Here is a 13,917-nt window from a genome sequence, read left to right on the forward strand (position 1 = left end):
TCCTGTCTGTCAATACCTCTTCCAACCATCTCGGAATCCCCAGACGCACTGTAAGGACTCGAAACCCAGCAGGGGCTCTATCGGTCACATGTCCATAATGAGCTGTGCTGCTACCTTTTGCAACACGTCGACCTGCGAATTGAGCGAAAGTAAGCATGGGGGATAGAGTATGGTCAATACGAGGCAAAAACGAGGCTCTGGCATGACAAAACGGGACTATAGAGAGATTGGAAAAACGCACATCCAGGAAACTGCCATCGCGTCGCTCTGCCATGGATCGGGCCACCGCTTCCCGTATGAATATCTCCATGTATTTTCCAACGCTCGTGTTGGCATCCTGCGTGATGCGCGAGTTCGGCTTCGAAAAGAAGTGATGCAGCAGGCGAGTGAGCAGCTCCGGTGGGATAGAGGGGGTCTCACTGTCGTCACCATCATCGGCCTCGTCGTCCTCCATGTCATCAAGCGCCGCTAAATCATCAGCAGCGCCAGAAACCTCTCGCCTCTTCCCACGACGTCGGGAAGACTCCGCCTCCTCGTCCTCCAAATCGACCACATCTTCGTCTACATCTATGCGCTCCTGTGGCCGCTTGCCCTTCTGTTTGCTTTGTTCTCTTGTCTCTTTCTGGGGTTGAGGCTTTGGCCGCGGCGGCTTGAAGGTTGGCTGCCCGCCGGCTCGTGCGCCCGATCCTGCTGCCTTGAAAGAGGGTCGTCCGTTTGCGGCAGTAGATGGCCGTGCGGCCGCGATCTGGGGCGGCATTGTCCTTTCGCTGTGAGTAACAGCTTGAATGTTAGCCTACAGGTCTTCGAAGAAAGAAAACAGAGTGAGACCGCCTTGTCGTACTTGGTCTTAGCCCGCGACTTCTTTAACCGAGGTGTCGCTCGATACTTCGTTGCAACCCGGTGGGCAGCCGTTAACAATTTATGTTACCCGATGGTCAATTGGCCGGTAGAAAGCTATTCACAAGGTTTTGATTCACAATTCAGAAGACGACCTGTGGACTTTGTCGTTCGAAGATATAGAAAATGCGAAGCAAGCTTTGCAGAGGAGCGCGCTCTCTGCTCGCATACGCGTTTATCGGATGCGTTGTCACATGACACCATTTGTTTAGTCTCAACCACGACACGTCAAATTATGGGACTGGGTTCAGCAATGTACACATAATCGGGGAACTGTCTTGATATTCTTTATAAATTACAACGACAAAGAAGGCCATGCGCAGCCCGTATGGTATCGGCACAAAGAAAAGTCCTGCGCGCCGCACCATCAAGACACATTGACGCAAAACCGCTTCCCGCCAGCCTCAAAATCCATCCAGCCCGGTCCCTCTACTAGCATAGCCTCCCAAAACTGGTCAGCCTGTGACGGCCAGTTTCCAAGCCATAATAGCTCGCTCTACCTCAGCGACAACCCATGCTTTTGTACAAAAGAGTTGGTGTGAGACATCTATTTGAAGGCCTTGCCGAAGACAATGACCTGGAGCTGGTCGTAGATCGACAGCACACCAGCACCAGCCACACCACGGAGAATGTTGGCACCCGCACCCTTGAACAGAGACTTGGTGCCCTCCTTGGCGACAATCTGTCTGAAGGCATCCAGGGAGCTGCTGTACTTGACGGCCTCGCCAGAGGTCATCATCATGCGGCGACGAACGGTGTCAAGCGGGTACGAGGCGATACCGGCACCAGTGGTGACGCACCAACCCAGAAGGAAGGAAGCCAGGAAGTTGTTCGAGAGGTTGCCGACCAGGACGACGGGCTTGATGGAGTCGTACAGACCGAAGTACAGACCACGGTAGACAACAATACCCAGGACAGAGGGACCGAAACCACGGTACAGACCAGCAACACCGTCAGAGGCCAGAGTCTTGCGGTAGACATCCACCAGGCCGTTGAACTGGCGCTCGCCACCCTTCTTGGCAGACTTGGCGTCGTTGGCCAGACGGGTACGGGCATAGTCCAGGGAGTAGACGAACAGCAGCGAAGTGGCACCGGCAGCCTGTAGAGATTGTCAGCAAAGAGTACTCAAACGAGTGCAGAGCTTGGGGACAAAGTACGTACACCACCAGACGCCAAGTTGCCCATCATCCACATGGCATAGCCATCACGCTCCTTCTTGTAGCCGAACAGCTTCTTGAAGCGGTCGCGGAAAGCGAAGTTCAGCGCCTGGGTAGGGAAGTACCGGATGACGTTGGCAGTGTTACCACGCCACAGGGACATGACACCCTCATCGGCTGTGGTGCGGCGGAAGCAGTCCGCAATGCCATCGTAGCGGCGGTCAAGGCGACCAGCCTTGATCATCTCATCCTAATTCGGCTGTTAGAAACGATACGTTATATGCATAACGCCAAAGCGTGCCCCATAGTTTTTGCAGCCCTTCGTCGGGCATGGGCCACCAGACGCTAACCTGCTACGGCAATGCCGTTACAGACGCTAATACAGGGGCCACATCGCTCAACAAATGCATACCTGGTTCTGGACGAGAAGCTTGATACGCTCAATGGGAGCGGCAGCGGTCTTCGAGACAGCGGCAGAGACACCGCCCACTGTGTACTGTCAGTAGGCTGCTCACTAAGCGACGACGAAAGACGCCGATGTATCGGAGCTGTCACTCTGGAGAAGTAGGAATCCACGGGATGGAAAACATACTCAAGAAGTCGATGACGAAGGGCTGAGAATATATCGTGGTTAGTTAAATTGATTCCAATCGGATGAATATAAGCGGTGCCATTGAGGTAGGGGTGAAGCAATGCGACGAGATGGGACGCCAGCAAACCGCGACTGCAAGTAGGGCATTGCTCGCCTAAATTCATGCCGTTGCTGGTATCCCACAGCGCACAAAGCTCCGGTGGGCATCCAATTGAGATAAATCGCCAATTGGATTCCACCCGTTCCGACGGTCTGACAGCTCGACCGGTCTGGGGGGGAGAAGTGTGGGAGAGGAATTGTGATGCATTTGTGTTTTGTTTGTTTGTGTTCGCAATATGTGAGGGAATTCCGGTGCGGCAAGTCGATAGAAAACCGTCGGTAAAGAGAATTATACTTACGGGCATGCCCCAGATGCGAATGTCCTCCTTGGAAGTCATTGTGGCGGAACCGAAGACCGGGTATGAGAAAAAGGGAGTGGAGATAGAAGGAGACGAAGCGATCCTGATGCAAAGAGGAAAGCAAGAGAAGAAGTGAAAGGACGAGAGACGGGAAAAAAATCCTTGGTCGCGAATTTATTATGGGAAAAGAGGGAAGGGGGAAAAAAATTGCAGTGGGAGAGTGGACCTCTTGTGGTAACCAAGCTGTTTTCTTCTCAGCGATTCTTTCCGGCCGGGGGCGCTAATCTCAAGCGGATGGCCCACTTTTACTTTTTTGTAAGGATTGGAACTGAAAAACCCGCTGCTGACACTGTGGCCGCGGTCTGGCACGGGAACGAACGCAGGCAATTGTGTGTGTCGGCCTGAGGCATCAACGCTCAAAATAGCCGGTTCGATCCGAATGCTGCGTTGGGGCGCTGCATCGCGGGGGGGGCTGATAGCATCTACAGCGCAAATGGTCGGGTTTGCCGAGCAGGACGACGTGTCCTGCTCTGTCCTCTCCGTCCAGGTCTGGCTGCTAGCTCTACACGAAGCATGCACGCTGAGCACGAGGACTGGTCAATTGCTGCAGCTCCTGCTTGGAGCGAGCCTAAAGGACAGCCAGCGCTTATCGTACTCCAGTTTTCCCTCTTCCATAGCCGCACGGGGGAAATGCTCTACGTTATGTCCCTGAAAATTTCGTGCCCAAATCTACACCGCACGTCGTAGCCCGGGTGGCCACGGATTCGGATGACCGGAGCCCCCGGCCGCTGCCAGAGGAGAAGCTATCCACCATGGCTGTCTCGCTCATTTCCTTTGCGCTGCCTCCAATTCGACAGTCTGCTCTGATACAAAGACACTCGTAGCAACCGGTCTAAATACCAGGAATGGCCGACAGCAACGGCATAATACCCGCTGAGAGCACTACCAGTACTTCTTAATACGGAGTAGTCAAAACTTTTCCCGAATCCTTCTCGAGATATCTTGCCCACAAATATGGAGCATTCTTGCAAACTTGCCGAGTCTCGGGTGTTGTTCGTCAAAGCAGTAGCAGATAAGGCTTCAGCCACATCAGGCTGTCCAGAACACCCACTCTCTGTACGATCATATATGATATATGGTATCTTTACAGCATACTCCGTACGCCACTTAATAAGCGTGTCGTATTGTCATTCACCGACAGTATAACCCTTTCAGGTGGCGAACGATACGAAAGGCACATTATGGTCTAGGTTTGGATTTTATAAGCTTTTTTTTTCATTTGTCGGTCATCTAGAGCCAACTTCCCATGATCGATTTCTGCTCGATTGTACATGCACGACCGTCTTTCAGAGTGCATTATTCTTTGCTCCAGAAACCGAAGCCACGCCCTCGTCTGCCATTGTTTTAAAAACCCGTGCCGAACCCTGTCACAACTCCATCAAGCGCATCATGTTCAAGATTTGGTCGTCCCTCCCGCCAAGCAGAATGGGTATGGTATTGTCTGGTATAAGTGTCGTGGATTTGTGTTGACATTTAGTCAGTGCCACCAACGGCGCGAGCTGTCCTACTGTTAGCATAAAGGTTCTCGTCTCGTCTCAAAGAATCTTGTCTCGCGGCGTCGTTGACGTACTGTAGATCTTCATCTTGCTGTGGCTGACGACCTGCTTGATCTGGCCCTTCTCCTCAAGATCCTTCAGGCACTTCCGTGCCAGGGAACCGTTGATCTTAAGTCTGTCGACGAGGGTGGCAACGGTGACGAGGCGGTAGGACTGCACATCCTTGTACAGCTTCTCGGAAGTGGACTTGTCGAGGATGACGGCGTGCTGGGCCTTGTCCTTGACTGCAGAGCAAGAGAAGCACATTAGCGTCACGATCTTCGCTACATGAAGGCGCGGGTACTCCTCATTCGCGTCGCCCGAATGCAGTATCGCCGGGCACAGATGGACTTGGTCCATTTGCAACTATCGACACCGCATGCGCATCAGGCGACGTCATGAGGTGTTGCGCGCTTTTGCCATTTCGTCCAGCAATGTTCATCTGGCGTCCGGTTCATTTGACTTACCCTTGCCCTTCGACCACTTCTTCTTCTGCTTCTTCGCACCAGTGTTTGCGGGCGCCATGTTTGCTGTTGATGGTGATGATCGGTTAAACTTGAAGGAACGCACAAAAGAAGGAAGAGAAGAGAGAGGCACTTCTGAATATAGGATCTGTGCCAGTTAGGGATAATTTTTAGAGTGGGCGGGGCTACAGTAAATTTCGACCCTTTTCTGACTAAGCATACATGAGCCCTAATTTGGATGGAGACTATTGGCTTGCTGGCTTTTTAGAGTGGGGCTCCACCATCTCGAATTTTTTTTCAAAGCCCTCTTTCCACTCTAACCCGCCAGACTCTCGCCCTAAAGCGTGGAACGAAAAAAAAATATTACCTGGCAGCCAGAATTAAATCACCATCTCCTCGCGACACCATCCCGCACAAAGCGACAACTTGCACATCAACAATTCACCGTCAAGTCCGTCGACCAATACCACCCAACATGTCTGACAGCGGCGAGATCGAGGTTGAGGCCGTCACCTACAAGGTCCTCCCGAAGGACATCACCGAGGAGGTCGGCTCCATCAAGCTCTTGTACGGACACCGCAATCCCTCTTGTCTGAATGTGCTCTCTCGATTGCCTTGGGAGACTTGTCTGTAAAATTCAGCAATGCTAACTCGGCTTTTTCCCCGCGGCTTAGCAACAAGTGGTCCTACGACGATGTTGAGATCCGCGACATCTCCCTCACGTAAGTTGCTGGCTCGGTGTTGGGTCTGCTTTCCCGTCCGAGGGACGGAGACGACGCGTTCTGGACACGGGACGAGGTATCCACGTTACTGGGCATCGTGCCAACCGACATCCTGTGGGCAGGCGCAACGAATCCGAGGTCCCTCGCAGCCGGTCGAGGTCTACGACGATGGCAATGGGCCATGGTCATGCAGAGAGCTAACGTTCCCTTCTCTCTTCTCAGCGACTACATCCAGATCCGCGCTCCCGTCTACCTCCCCCACTCTGCTGGCCGCTATGCTGCCAAGCGGTTCCGCAAGGCCAACTGCCCCATCATTGAGCGCCTCACCAACTCTCTGATGATGCACGGCCGCAACAACGGCAAGAAGCTCAAGGCTGTCCGCATTGTTGCCCACTCGTTCGAAATCGTATGTGTTTCCGGCTCTGGCCTCGTGATCGCCCCGCTCTTCAGATACTTACCTGCACCCTCTCCAGGTTCACCTCATGACCGACCAGAACCCGATCCAGATTGCCGTTGACGCCATTGTCAACTGCGGCCCCCGCGAAGACTCCACCCGTATCGGCTCTGCCGGTACCGTCCGGAGACAGGCTGTCGATGTGTCGCCCCTGCGCCGCGTCAACCAGGCCATCTCTCTGCTGACGACTGGTGCCCGTGAGGCGGCGTTCCGGAACGTCAAGACGATTGCCGAGTGCCTGGCTGAGGAGCTGATCAACGCCGCCAAGGGCAGCAGCAACTCGTACGCGATCAAGAAGAAGGACGAGCTGGAGCGTGTTGCCAAGAGCAACCGGTAAAGGGGGAGCCGAGGACGGGTTGGAAAACCTGGGCGGGAGACGGCATGGTGGCTGTGTCGGACCAACAAGAAAAGACACGACCTCGCTGGGAGGGGAGGCGACGGGCTGGTACGCAACAAAAACCATACTTGGTATGGGATACGGGGGGCGAACCTGGTATTTATGTCTGTTGTTCTCCATCTTTTCTCTGGCATCGCCAAAAGAACGGAAAGCTGCGTTTTTGTGCGTTGGGACAACGGGGATTCTCCGGCGGATGCAGTTTGAATGTTTTTTTTAGTAAGAAACGGCATTCGCTGGGCAAAAGCAAAAAGAGCAAATAAAAAAACATGAATAAATCACGATGCGGGTATGACCAGCTTTTAGTCTGTCCAAGTCCACCGGTCGCATTGCGCCTCGAGATCAGCGCATGGCCAGGTCAAGCCGCAGAAACATTCCCACGTGCTCCATGCCCTCCTCCCACCACCGTCCCATTGCATCGTCGATCTGGAAGCCAGCCGCCAGCCAGAAGCTGGCGGCGCTCACCTGCGCGTGCACGCAGACGAGGCCGCGGAACGCGGGAGCGCCAGCGTTGTCGGCTCCCTGGGGGTCAAAGTAGCCCGGGTTCTGCTGCATCCACGACAGGGCGTCCTTCACCAGTCGGCTCGCCAGGCCCTTCCTGCGGTACTCTGGCAGAACCGCCATCCGTCCCAGCTTGACGTACGGCTCGTGGCCATCGTGAAGGGCGGTCCGGAAAGGGGCAGCTTCCGGCGTATCCGTGCTGATCGGTATGAACTCGGTCTCTCCATCGCCACCACCGTTTTTGGGCTTTCGCCGGCCTTGCAGACCGTAGATGCCGTTGACGGTCTCGTAGACGCCGCCAGGCTCTGGATGCGACGACTGCGGATATGGCACGAGGCGGATGGTGCCAACCGGTCTTCCAGGTGGCTCTATGCCAGTCTCGGGATAGAAGAGGGCCCAGTGGCAGGACCGCTTGTCGTCCTCGTCCAGCTCGCAGTCTGCTGGGACCTTTTGCTCGATGACAAAGACAGCATAGCGGACCTCCATGCAGGCGGTAAAGGTTGCCGAAACCGAGGACGGCTGCCGCTCAGGCGGAAGCAGGCGGTCATAGTTGTCAATGCTGAGAGGTGGCTGGAATTTCGTAACGATGCGGTCCATTTTTGCTCTTCTTCAAACTTGGTGGTCGGCGGGGTCGACAAAAGAGGCTTTTCATAGTCTATTGCAAAAGTTCCACTTTGAACGCTCGAGCAAACACTCGCGTCGGCGAGCTAAACCCTCAAATATCTGCAAATATGTGATTGAACTACTCCGTACGGCTAATACTATCCAAGTAATAACTCCCCAAACGCCTTCGGCGAAACAACCGAACAGCAGCCCAAGCTCTGTCCCCTACAACACACCGCAATCAGTGTACAGAAACGAAAGGGTATGAATGGGGGGTATCAAATGAGATTCAGACAACCAGTCTGGCAAAAGAGAGACAGAAAGTGGCAATATGAGGCGAATTCGTTGAGGATCCAGAGGATCCAAAGGACACACTGGCCGTTTAGACATGCTCCTTTGGCGTCATGACCGGGCCAACAAGATCGGCCATGTCGTCGTCATCGGTGTCTGTGTTTCTGATCGTAGACTGCACCTGGCTCTTCTGCAGGACCGTGCCGACGGATTTCAGCGGGCCCGAAGGGGTGGCATTATCGTCTCCATTGGCAGCCACAGTCTTGCCGTTATATTTGCCGCCGTTCAGCTCCCAGCTGCCCACCCGTTCGTGACGCATACCGGTCTTAGCCACGACCACGTCGGCGTCTCCAGGCTTCTTCTCCAAGCCCTTAAAGCCGCCGATGGACCGGGCATCCTGGACCCCGCCGACTCTGGGGTCGCTGGTCTGCACAGCCGGACGGCTGCCGGCACGACGGTAAACCCGCAAACCACCCAGGGCAATGGCAACAAGGCCAACCAACGAGATGGCACTGAGCATTATGATGGCACCGATGATGCCGGCCACGGCCGGGGACATGGAACTCTTGCTGCCGGACGTGCTGCCACTGGAACCGGATCTGCTGCCACTGCCGCTGCTGTTCTCCTCATAGGCCGGGCAGAACACGCTGACGCCGGAACACATGGTGCACCACTTTGTCACGCTGGGCACACCGATGGCGTACATGGCAGCAGCAAATTCCTGGAAGGGCATGCCGCTCACGTCCGAGCCGTTGGTGAAGAGGCCATACTGGGTCAGGGCTGTGTCGTTGTCCGTGTTGGGACGGTAGAAGAACCGCACGTACATGTCGTCCATGCTTGGGTACGTAGTCGTGTTGTCCGACTCGGTGTACAACTCCCAGACCATCGTGGCGCCAGGGCTCGGCAGGCCCTGGAAGACGGAAGCTGAGACGCCGCTGGTGAGGTTCGAGAGCGCGAAGAAGGCGAGAAAGGGCTCAAAAGACCCAAACATGAGATTCAGCTTTCCGAATCTGCCGTCCCAGTCGATGGTGTTCTTGAACAGGCTGACCACGTATGTGGCCAACATGCGGCCGGAGATTGCCCGGATCATATCGCCCTTCTTTTTGCCAGACACGTCGAGATCGGCGTTGATTTCGACCTGCTGGGTGTAAGCGTAGGTGCGCAGGATGGCCAGGTCGGACGAGTCAAGGGCATTGGCCATCTGGGGATTGTGGCTGTACTCGTAGGAAGCGTAGTCGTAGAGGTTGTAGGCAGAGTAGTAATTGGTCATGGCCTGGCTGAAGACGTCTTGGAATACACCGGACCAGAGCGATTGGTAGTAACCGAGCGTCTCGGAGTACAGTGTTTTGGTCTGATCTTCGCCGAAGTAACCGAAGACGGACTGCTGGTATTCGGTGCAGCCAATATTGGCCCCGATCCAGACTGATGCTGGGTCATCGTACGACAGGGTGGCAACCAGAGGGTACTGGTAGCCATTGAGCGGAAAGTTCACAAGCGTGTCGTTGTTCAGCACGGCCGCATCGCGACCACCGTTTCCAGCTGCAAAGCTGCTAGTCTGCGGCGGGTAGAGGCCCTGCAGAAAAGCCAGCGCACTGGCAGCCACATAGCTGTCATCGGTAGCCTGCGTGAACACCTGGTCATTGTCGATCGAGTCTTCTTCAATTCCCTCAATGAGCGCCTGTGAGGTGATTGACGCCATGATGTCTGGCAAGGTAGTGTTGGCGCTGCTGAGATAGCGAGCGCGGAAGATGGAGCCCAGGTCGAACATTTGCTGGGCGCCGAGCGGCGTCAGCTCCGGCGAGGTCGAGCCTTGGAGGGGTGTGCGTTCGCCATACAGCACAAACGACACGGATGACCAGACAGTCTCCTGCGCGGTGGCCGGGGCTGCTAGGGCCGCCAGCAGAAGCACGAGGCGATCGACAGTGATAGCCATTTGGAGTCAATGCTGCTTAGATGTACATAGATAGCATGAACACTTAGAAGAGAAGAAGAAAGGAGGGGAGGAAGCAGAGACGGTACGGGAAGATAAGCACTCGCAAGAACCCATCGAGCGAACAAGCTGCTCTCTATTTCGCCACTGGCAAAGCTTTGCTTGCATGGGCAGATAGATAAACCAGCGAGGAGGAGGGGGGGATGTCCAACATCATTCGTCATAGGAAGAGCCTTGCTGCGCTTTTGGGCATAGTGTGGATGCGGGAGCAACAAAAGAAGAATAGCCTCCAACGGCCCCGGCAGAGATACGGACTGTGTCATCGTCTTGGCCGTGGGCAGCCACGGGTAAAAGACGACAAGTGCGACGATGATGTATTTGCCGGAGTGTGATGAGTGGTCATTGTTGTGGGATCGTCGGCCAGACTGGGCTTAGCTGAGGATTTCCTTTTCCTGGCTTATCTCCCTCTCTCTCTCTCTCAATCGGGCAGCAAAGACGCCCGGCAGGAAGGAAGCTGCAAACGGCTGCGCCTTCCTCTGGAGGAAGCAGCTGAGGTCGGCTTTATTGGACACCATTCGGCCAGCAGAGAGCGATAGCTGCCGTCTGCTGGAGTCTGCTGCACGTTTCCTGCCCCTCTTCTGTACGCTTCAACTCGTAATGCACTAGTGAGAAGCAGCGCTGCTCTATCCAGTCGGTCGAAGCTTGTTCTGGCTGCCACATCCTTTATCTTGACAGTGCATGTGATGAGGGAGGTACATATGCCAAGAACGCTATGAATCGACAAGCCCACTTCACCAACGTGCCAACGTCTCCATGATCACTGCATGCTTCCACTGCATGTTTCAGCCGGCCTCCATATTGCGAAGTCGGAAGAAGCTGCAGCTGCAGTACTCTGCAAGCCAACACGAACGGCCACCTGCGTGCTTGGTGATACGACGCATACAGAGCACAGTGGCTTCGTCACTCGAGGTTCGCACTCACAATGCAATGGCGAAACATGAAGAATCAAGGCGGCTGGGACGCGGCAAGAAGGAGGAAATGCATGTTTTCTCCCAGGTGCTTATTTCATGCTCCTTGCTCTATTCAGGCATGCAAAACTGCTTCTCTAAAGGCGGCGCCCTCACTGCTCGGCCGCAGCCAGCTCCTCCTCCACCTGCCGGCGGACCAGCGCGCCAACGGCCCTCCAGTCGTTCTCGGCCTGGGTCACGCGACGCTCCTTCTCCTCGAGCCCGACGAACTCGGCCGGCCGCACGTTGTTGTCAAAGTCGAAGCCGGCCTCGCCCTGCAGCGCCGTCACCACGGCACCGGCAAACTTGGCCGGATGAGCCGTCGACAGCGCAATGTGCGGCATATCCGTGCCTGCGCGGGCAATCGACCGCTCGGCTGCCGTCACGCCAACGGCTGTGTGCGGGTCCAGAACGTAGTTGTCGGCCGTGGCGCCGTACGTCCGCCGGATCGTGTCCAGCGTCTGCTCGTCGCTGACCCGCTCGCTCTCAAACGTCCGCCGCGCCGCCTCCAGCACGTCCTTGTACACCGGCCCGAAGCCGGCCTTTGTCTTGAGGTCGCGCAGCCACACAACCACCTCCTGGCCCGCCTGCTTCTTGTTCCACGCGTCGTCCATGCCCGCGCTGGCCGCAAATTCGTAAGCCAGGAACCAGAGCAGCCGCTCAAAGTTGCTCGACACCAGGATGTCCATGGCCGGGCTCAGCGTCTCCTTGACGAGGACGCCCTCGGCCGGGGCCGCCGTCGCTTCCGCTGCTGCTGCTGCCGCTGCCGCCTCGCTGCCCTCCTGTGGCTGCTGCTGCTTCTCGTATCGGCCCGTCTTCCAGAACCGGTCGAGGATGTCGTTCTCGTTCGTCGCGATCACGAGCTTGTCGATCGGCAGGCCCATCCGGTACGCAAAGTAGCCTGCCAACACGTCGCCAAAGTTGCCCGTCGGCACGGCGAAGCGCAGCTTGTCGCCCACCTTGAACGCTGGCAGCTTCTTGGCCAGCGAGAAGTACGAGTAGAAGTAGTACGTGATTTGCGCTAAGATCCGTGCAAAGTTGATCGAGTTGATCGCGCCCAGCCGCAGCGTCTTGTTCGTCTCTGCATCCGCAAACAGCGCCTTGACAATGTCCTGGCAATCGTCAAAAGTGCCTGTCACTGCCAAGTTGTGCACGTTCTTGTCCAGCACCGTCGCCATCTGCGCCTCCTGGATCGGGCTGACACGGCCCTTCGGGTGGAGAATGAACACCGAAACGTCCTTCTTCCCGCGCAGACCGTAGATCGCAGCACTGCCCGTATCGCCAGACGTCGCACCGACCACTGTGAGATGATGACGGTCTGGATCATGCCGGTCAGCGGTAAACCGGTAGAAATAGAATTCAAACTGCAGACATACCACGTCCTGTCTTGCCCTCATTCCTCCGAACAAGGAAGTACTCGAACAGGTTGCCCAGAAACTGGAGGGCCACCTAGACAGAGAACAAAGGTCAGCATGCAATAATGGCTCCGCTTACTCCTGCTGAGAGACCTCGTACATCTTTGAAGGCAAACGTCGGTCCGTGGAACAGCTCGAGCAGGTAAAGGTTGTCCTTGAGGTGCACCAGAGGAGTCACGTCCTCAGCCCGGAACGTCGCGTAGCTGCGGTTGATAATGTCCTGCAGGTCGGCTGATGGTATTTCGGACGGCGAGATATACAGAGACAGAACACGGAAGGCCAGCTCTGGAAAGGACAGCTCGCTCCAGCTCTGCCAGTCTTTGGCCGTAGGAATTTCGTGGGGGATAAAAAGGCCGCCATCCGAGCCAAGTCCCTGCAGAACTACCTCTTCGAACGATAGCTACAGGCCAGATCACACTGTCAGCATTGGGTCACCAACCACTGTTCAGGGAACAAGACGCACATTCTCATCCTCACCCCGCGTCGACAGATACCGCTGCGATGCCGTGTGTGTCTGGTCGCCGTCGGCAGTCGCCGCCGCTGCTCCGTTAGATAGCCCCGCCATCTCGGTCGATTGGGTTGATTCGTGGGAAATACGATGGTCCAGCTCGCGGAATGCAGAAGGCTCCTCACGACAACAACATCAACAGAGGCAAGTTAGCATAGCCGTTCAGCGAGGTCAAATTTTTGGGCGCACTAAAATGCCGTCTGCTTTTCGCCGACTTTCGGCCTATGACTCTTCCTGCTCAGTGCAAATTGTGTACTCTTAGGCGGGGCAGCTTTTTTTTGCCCCACGCTAAGCGGCATCAGCCATCCATTCGGCTTTTTTCCAGGGGCTGTCAACAGCACTACGGCGCCCACTTCTCTTGAAACTACGGAGTATCATACCATCAGCCTCCAAGACAGCGGCCAATGGTACGGCAATGCGCTGTGCGTGTCAGGAGAGACACCCTATTAGCCGAAGCAGAGGAGGCGATTAATGGAGAGGCACAGAACAAAGTGGGCAATGTACAAACACGTTGAGCCCATGATTGGACGCCAGCAGGCACTTTGCCTGTTTTCGTGTCTAACCTCAAACTGCTCTAAGATGCAGCGTCTGGGGATTGCGTTGACAGGAATCTCAATGACGAAAAGGGCTTCCCGTCTTGCTCGTGACCGGTGGTTGATGCGTATCTTATCGCATGTGCAATTAAGCTTGTAGTCTGCTCTCGTCGCCAGCTGGCTGCCAGCTGTCGTAGTATGGGGTCAACCTATCGGACCAATCAGGCCCATATCAGTGTTCCCAAGCTTCAGGAACGAAAGCGGCAACCATATCCTAGTTTCCAAGCTGTCCTTTTGGTTTTAGCTGTTGAGCGAACAAGGAAGGGGTAATACCACAGCCTTCTTTTCTTTGACAAATTTACGAGGCGACTGGAAGCGCTTTTTTTTACTTTTCTTCTAATGCCTGACCACGGATCGGGCATCTGTCTATCTCTTATTTCCTGCTACACTTTCCAC

At 55.4% G+C, this 13,917-nt stretch overlaps 8 protein-coding genes across 8 annotated transcripts; 2 read left to right on the forward strand and 6 right to left on the reverse strand.

The window, feature by feature from the left end:
* Positions 1–84: 84 nt before the first annotated feature.
* Positions 85–757, reverse strand: CMQ_6585 (uncharacterized protein; the record flags this gene model as incomplete). Its single annotated transcript, XM_014320271.1, has 2 exons — positions 85–132; positions 242–757. The coding sequence occupies 2 exons, from the start codon at positions 755–757 to the stop codon at positions 85–87; spliced, it is 564 nt and encodes a 187-aa protein (XP_014175746.1).
* Positions 758–1,444: 687 nt separating this feature from the next.
* Positions 1,445–3,083, reverse strand: CMQ_7025 (carnitine acyl carrier; the record flags this gene model as incomplete). Its single annotated transcript, XM_014320711.1, has 5 exons — positions 1,445–1,996; positions 2,059–2,304; positions 2,467–2,543; positions 2,647–2,668; positions 3,045–3,083. 5 exons carry the CDS (start codon positions 3,081–3,083, stop codon positions 1,445–1,447), a joined length of 936 nt encoding a protein of 311 aa, XP_014176186.1.
* Positions 3,084–3,537: 454 nt separating this feature from the next.
* CMQ_6819 (uncharacterized protein) lies at positions 3,538–3,928 on the forward strand (the record flags this gene model as incomplete). The annotated part of the gene is made up of 2 exons (XM_014320505.1): positions 3,538–3,591; positions 3,722–3,928. 2 exons carry the CDS (start codon positions 3,538–3,540, stop codon positions 3,926–3,928), a joined length of 261 nt encoding a protein of 86 aa, XP_014175980.1.
* A 649-nt stretch (positions 3,929–4,577) lies between these two features.
* On the reverse strand, positions 4,578–5,164 carry CMQ_6984 (40S ribosomal protein s25; the record flags this gene model as incomplete). The annotated part of the gene is made up of 3 exons (XM_014320670.1): positions 4,578–4,603; positions 4,675–4,884; positions 5,107–5,164. The coding sequence occupies 3 exons, from the start codon at positions 5,162–5,164 to the stop codon at positions 4,578–4,580; spliced, it is 294 nt and encodes a 97-aa protein (XP_014176145.1).
* A 414-nt stretch (positions 5,165–5,578) lies between these two features.
* Positions 5,579–6,616, forward strand: CMQ_6890 (40S ribosomal protein s5; the record flags this gene model as incomplete). Its single annotated transcript, XM_014320576.1, has 4 exons — positions 5,579–5,670; positions 5,778–5,825; positions 6,048–6,231; positions 6,299–6,616. The coding sequence occupies 4 exons, from the start codon at positions 5,579–5,581 to the stop codon at positions 6,614–6,616; spliced, it is 642 nt and encodes a 213-aa protein (XP_014176051.1).
* A 399-nt stretch (positions 6,617–7,015) lies between these two features.
* CMQ_6962 (gcn5-related n-acetyltransferase) lies at positions 7,016–7,771 on the reverse strand (the record flags this gene model as incomplete). The annotated part of the gene is made up of 1 exon (XM_014320648.1): positions 7,016–7,771. One exon carries the CDS (start codon positions 7,769–7,771, stop codon positions 7,016–7,018), a length of 756 nt encoding a protein of 251 aa, XP_014176123.1.
* A 388-nt stretch (positions 7,772–8,159) lies between these two features.
* On the reverse strand, positions 8,160–10,001 carry CMQ_6829 (histidine acid phosphatase; the record flags this gene model as incomplete). Its single annotated transcript, XM_014320515.1, has 1 exon — positions 8,160–10,001. One exon carries the CDS (start codon positions 9,999–10,001, stop codon positions 8,160–8,162), a length of 1,842 nt encoding a protein of 613 aa, XP_014175990.1.
* A 1,117-nt stretch (positions 10,002–11,118) lies between these two features.
* CMQ_6815 (threonine synthase) lies at positions 11,119–12,985 on the reverse strand (the record flags this gene model as incomplete). The annotated part of the gene is made up of 4 exons (XM_014320501.1): positions 11,119–12,305; positions 12,382–12,454; positions 12,521–12,820; positions 12,884–12,985. 4 exons carry the CDS (start codon positions 12,983–12,985, stop codon positions 11,119–11,121), a joined length of 1,662 nt encoding a protein of 553 aa, XP_014175976.1.
* Positions 12,986–13,917: the final 932 nt, after the last annotated feature.

This window comes from Grosmannia clavigera, assembly GCF_000143105.1.
Source record: "Grosmannia clavigera kw1407 unplaced genomic scaffold GCSC_108, whole genome shotgun sequence".
NCBI classification, from domain to species: Eukaryota; Fungi; Ascomycota; class Sordariomycetes; order Ophiostomatales; family Ophiostomataceae; genus Leptographium; species Leptographium clavigerum.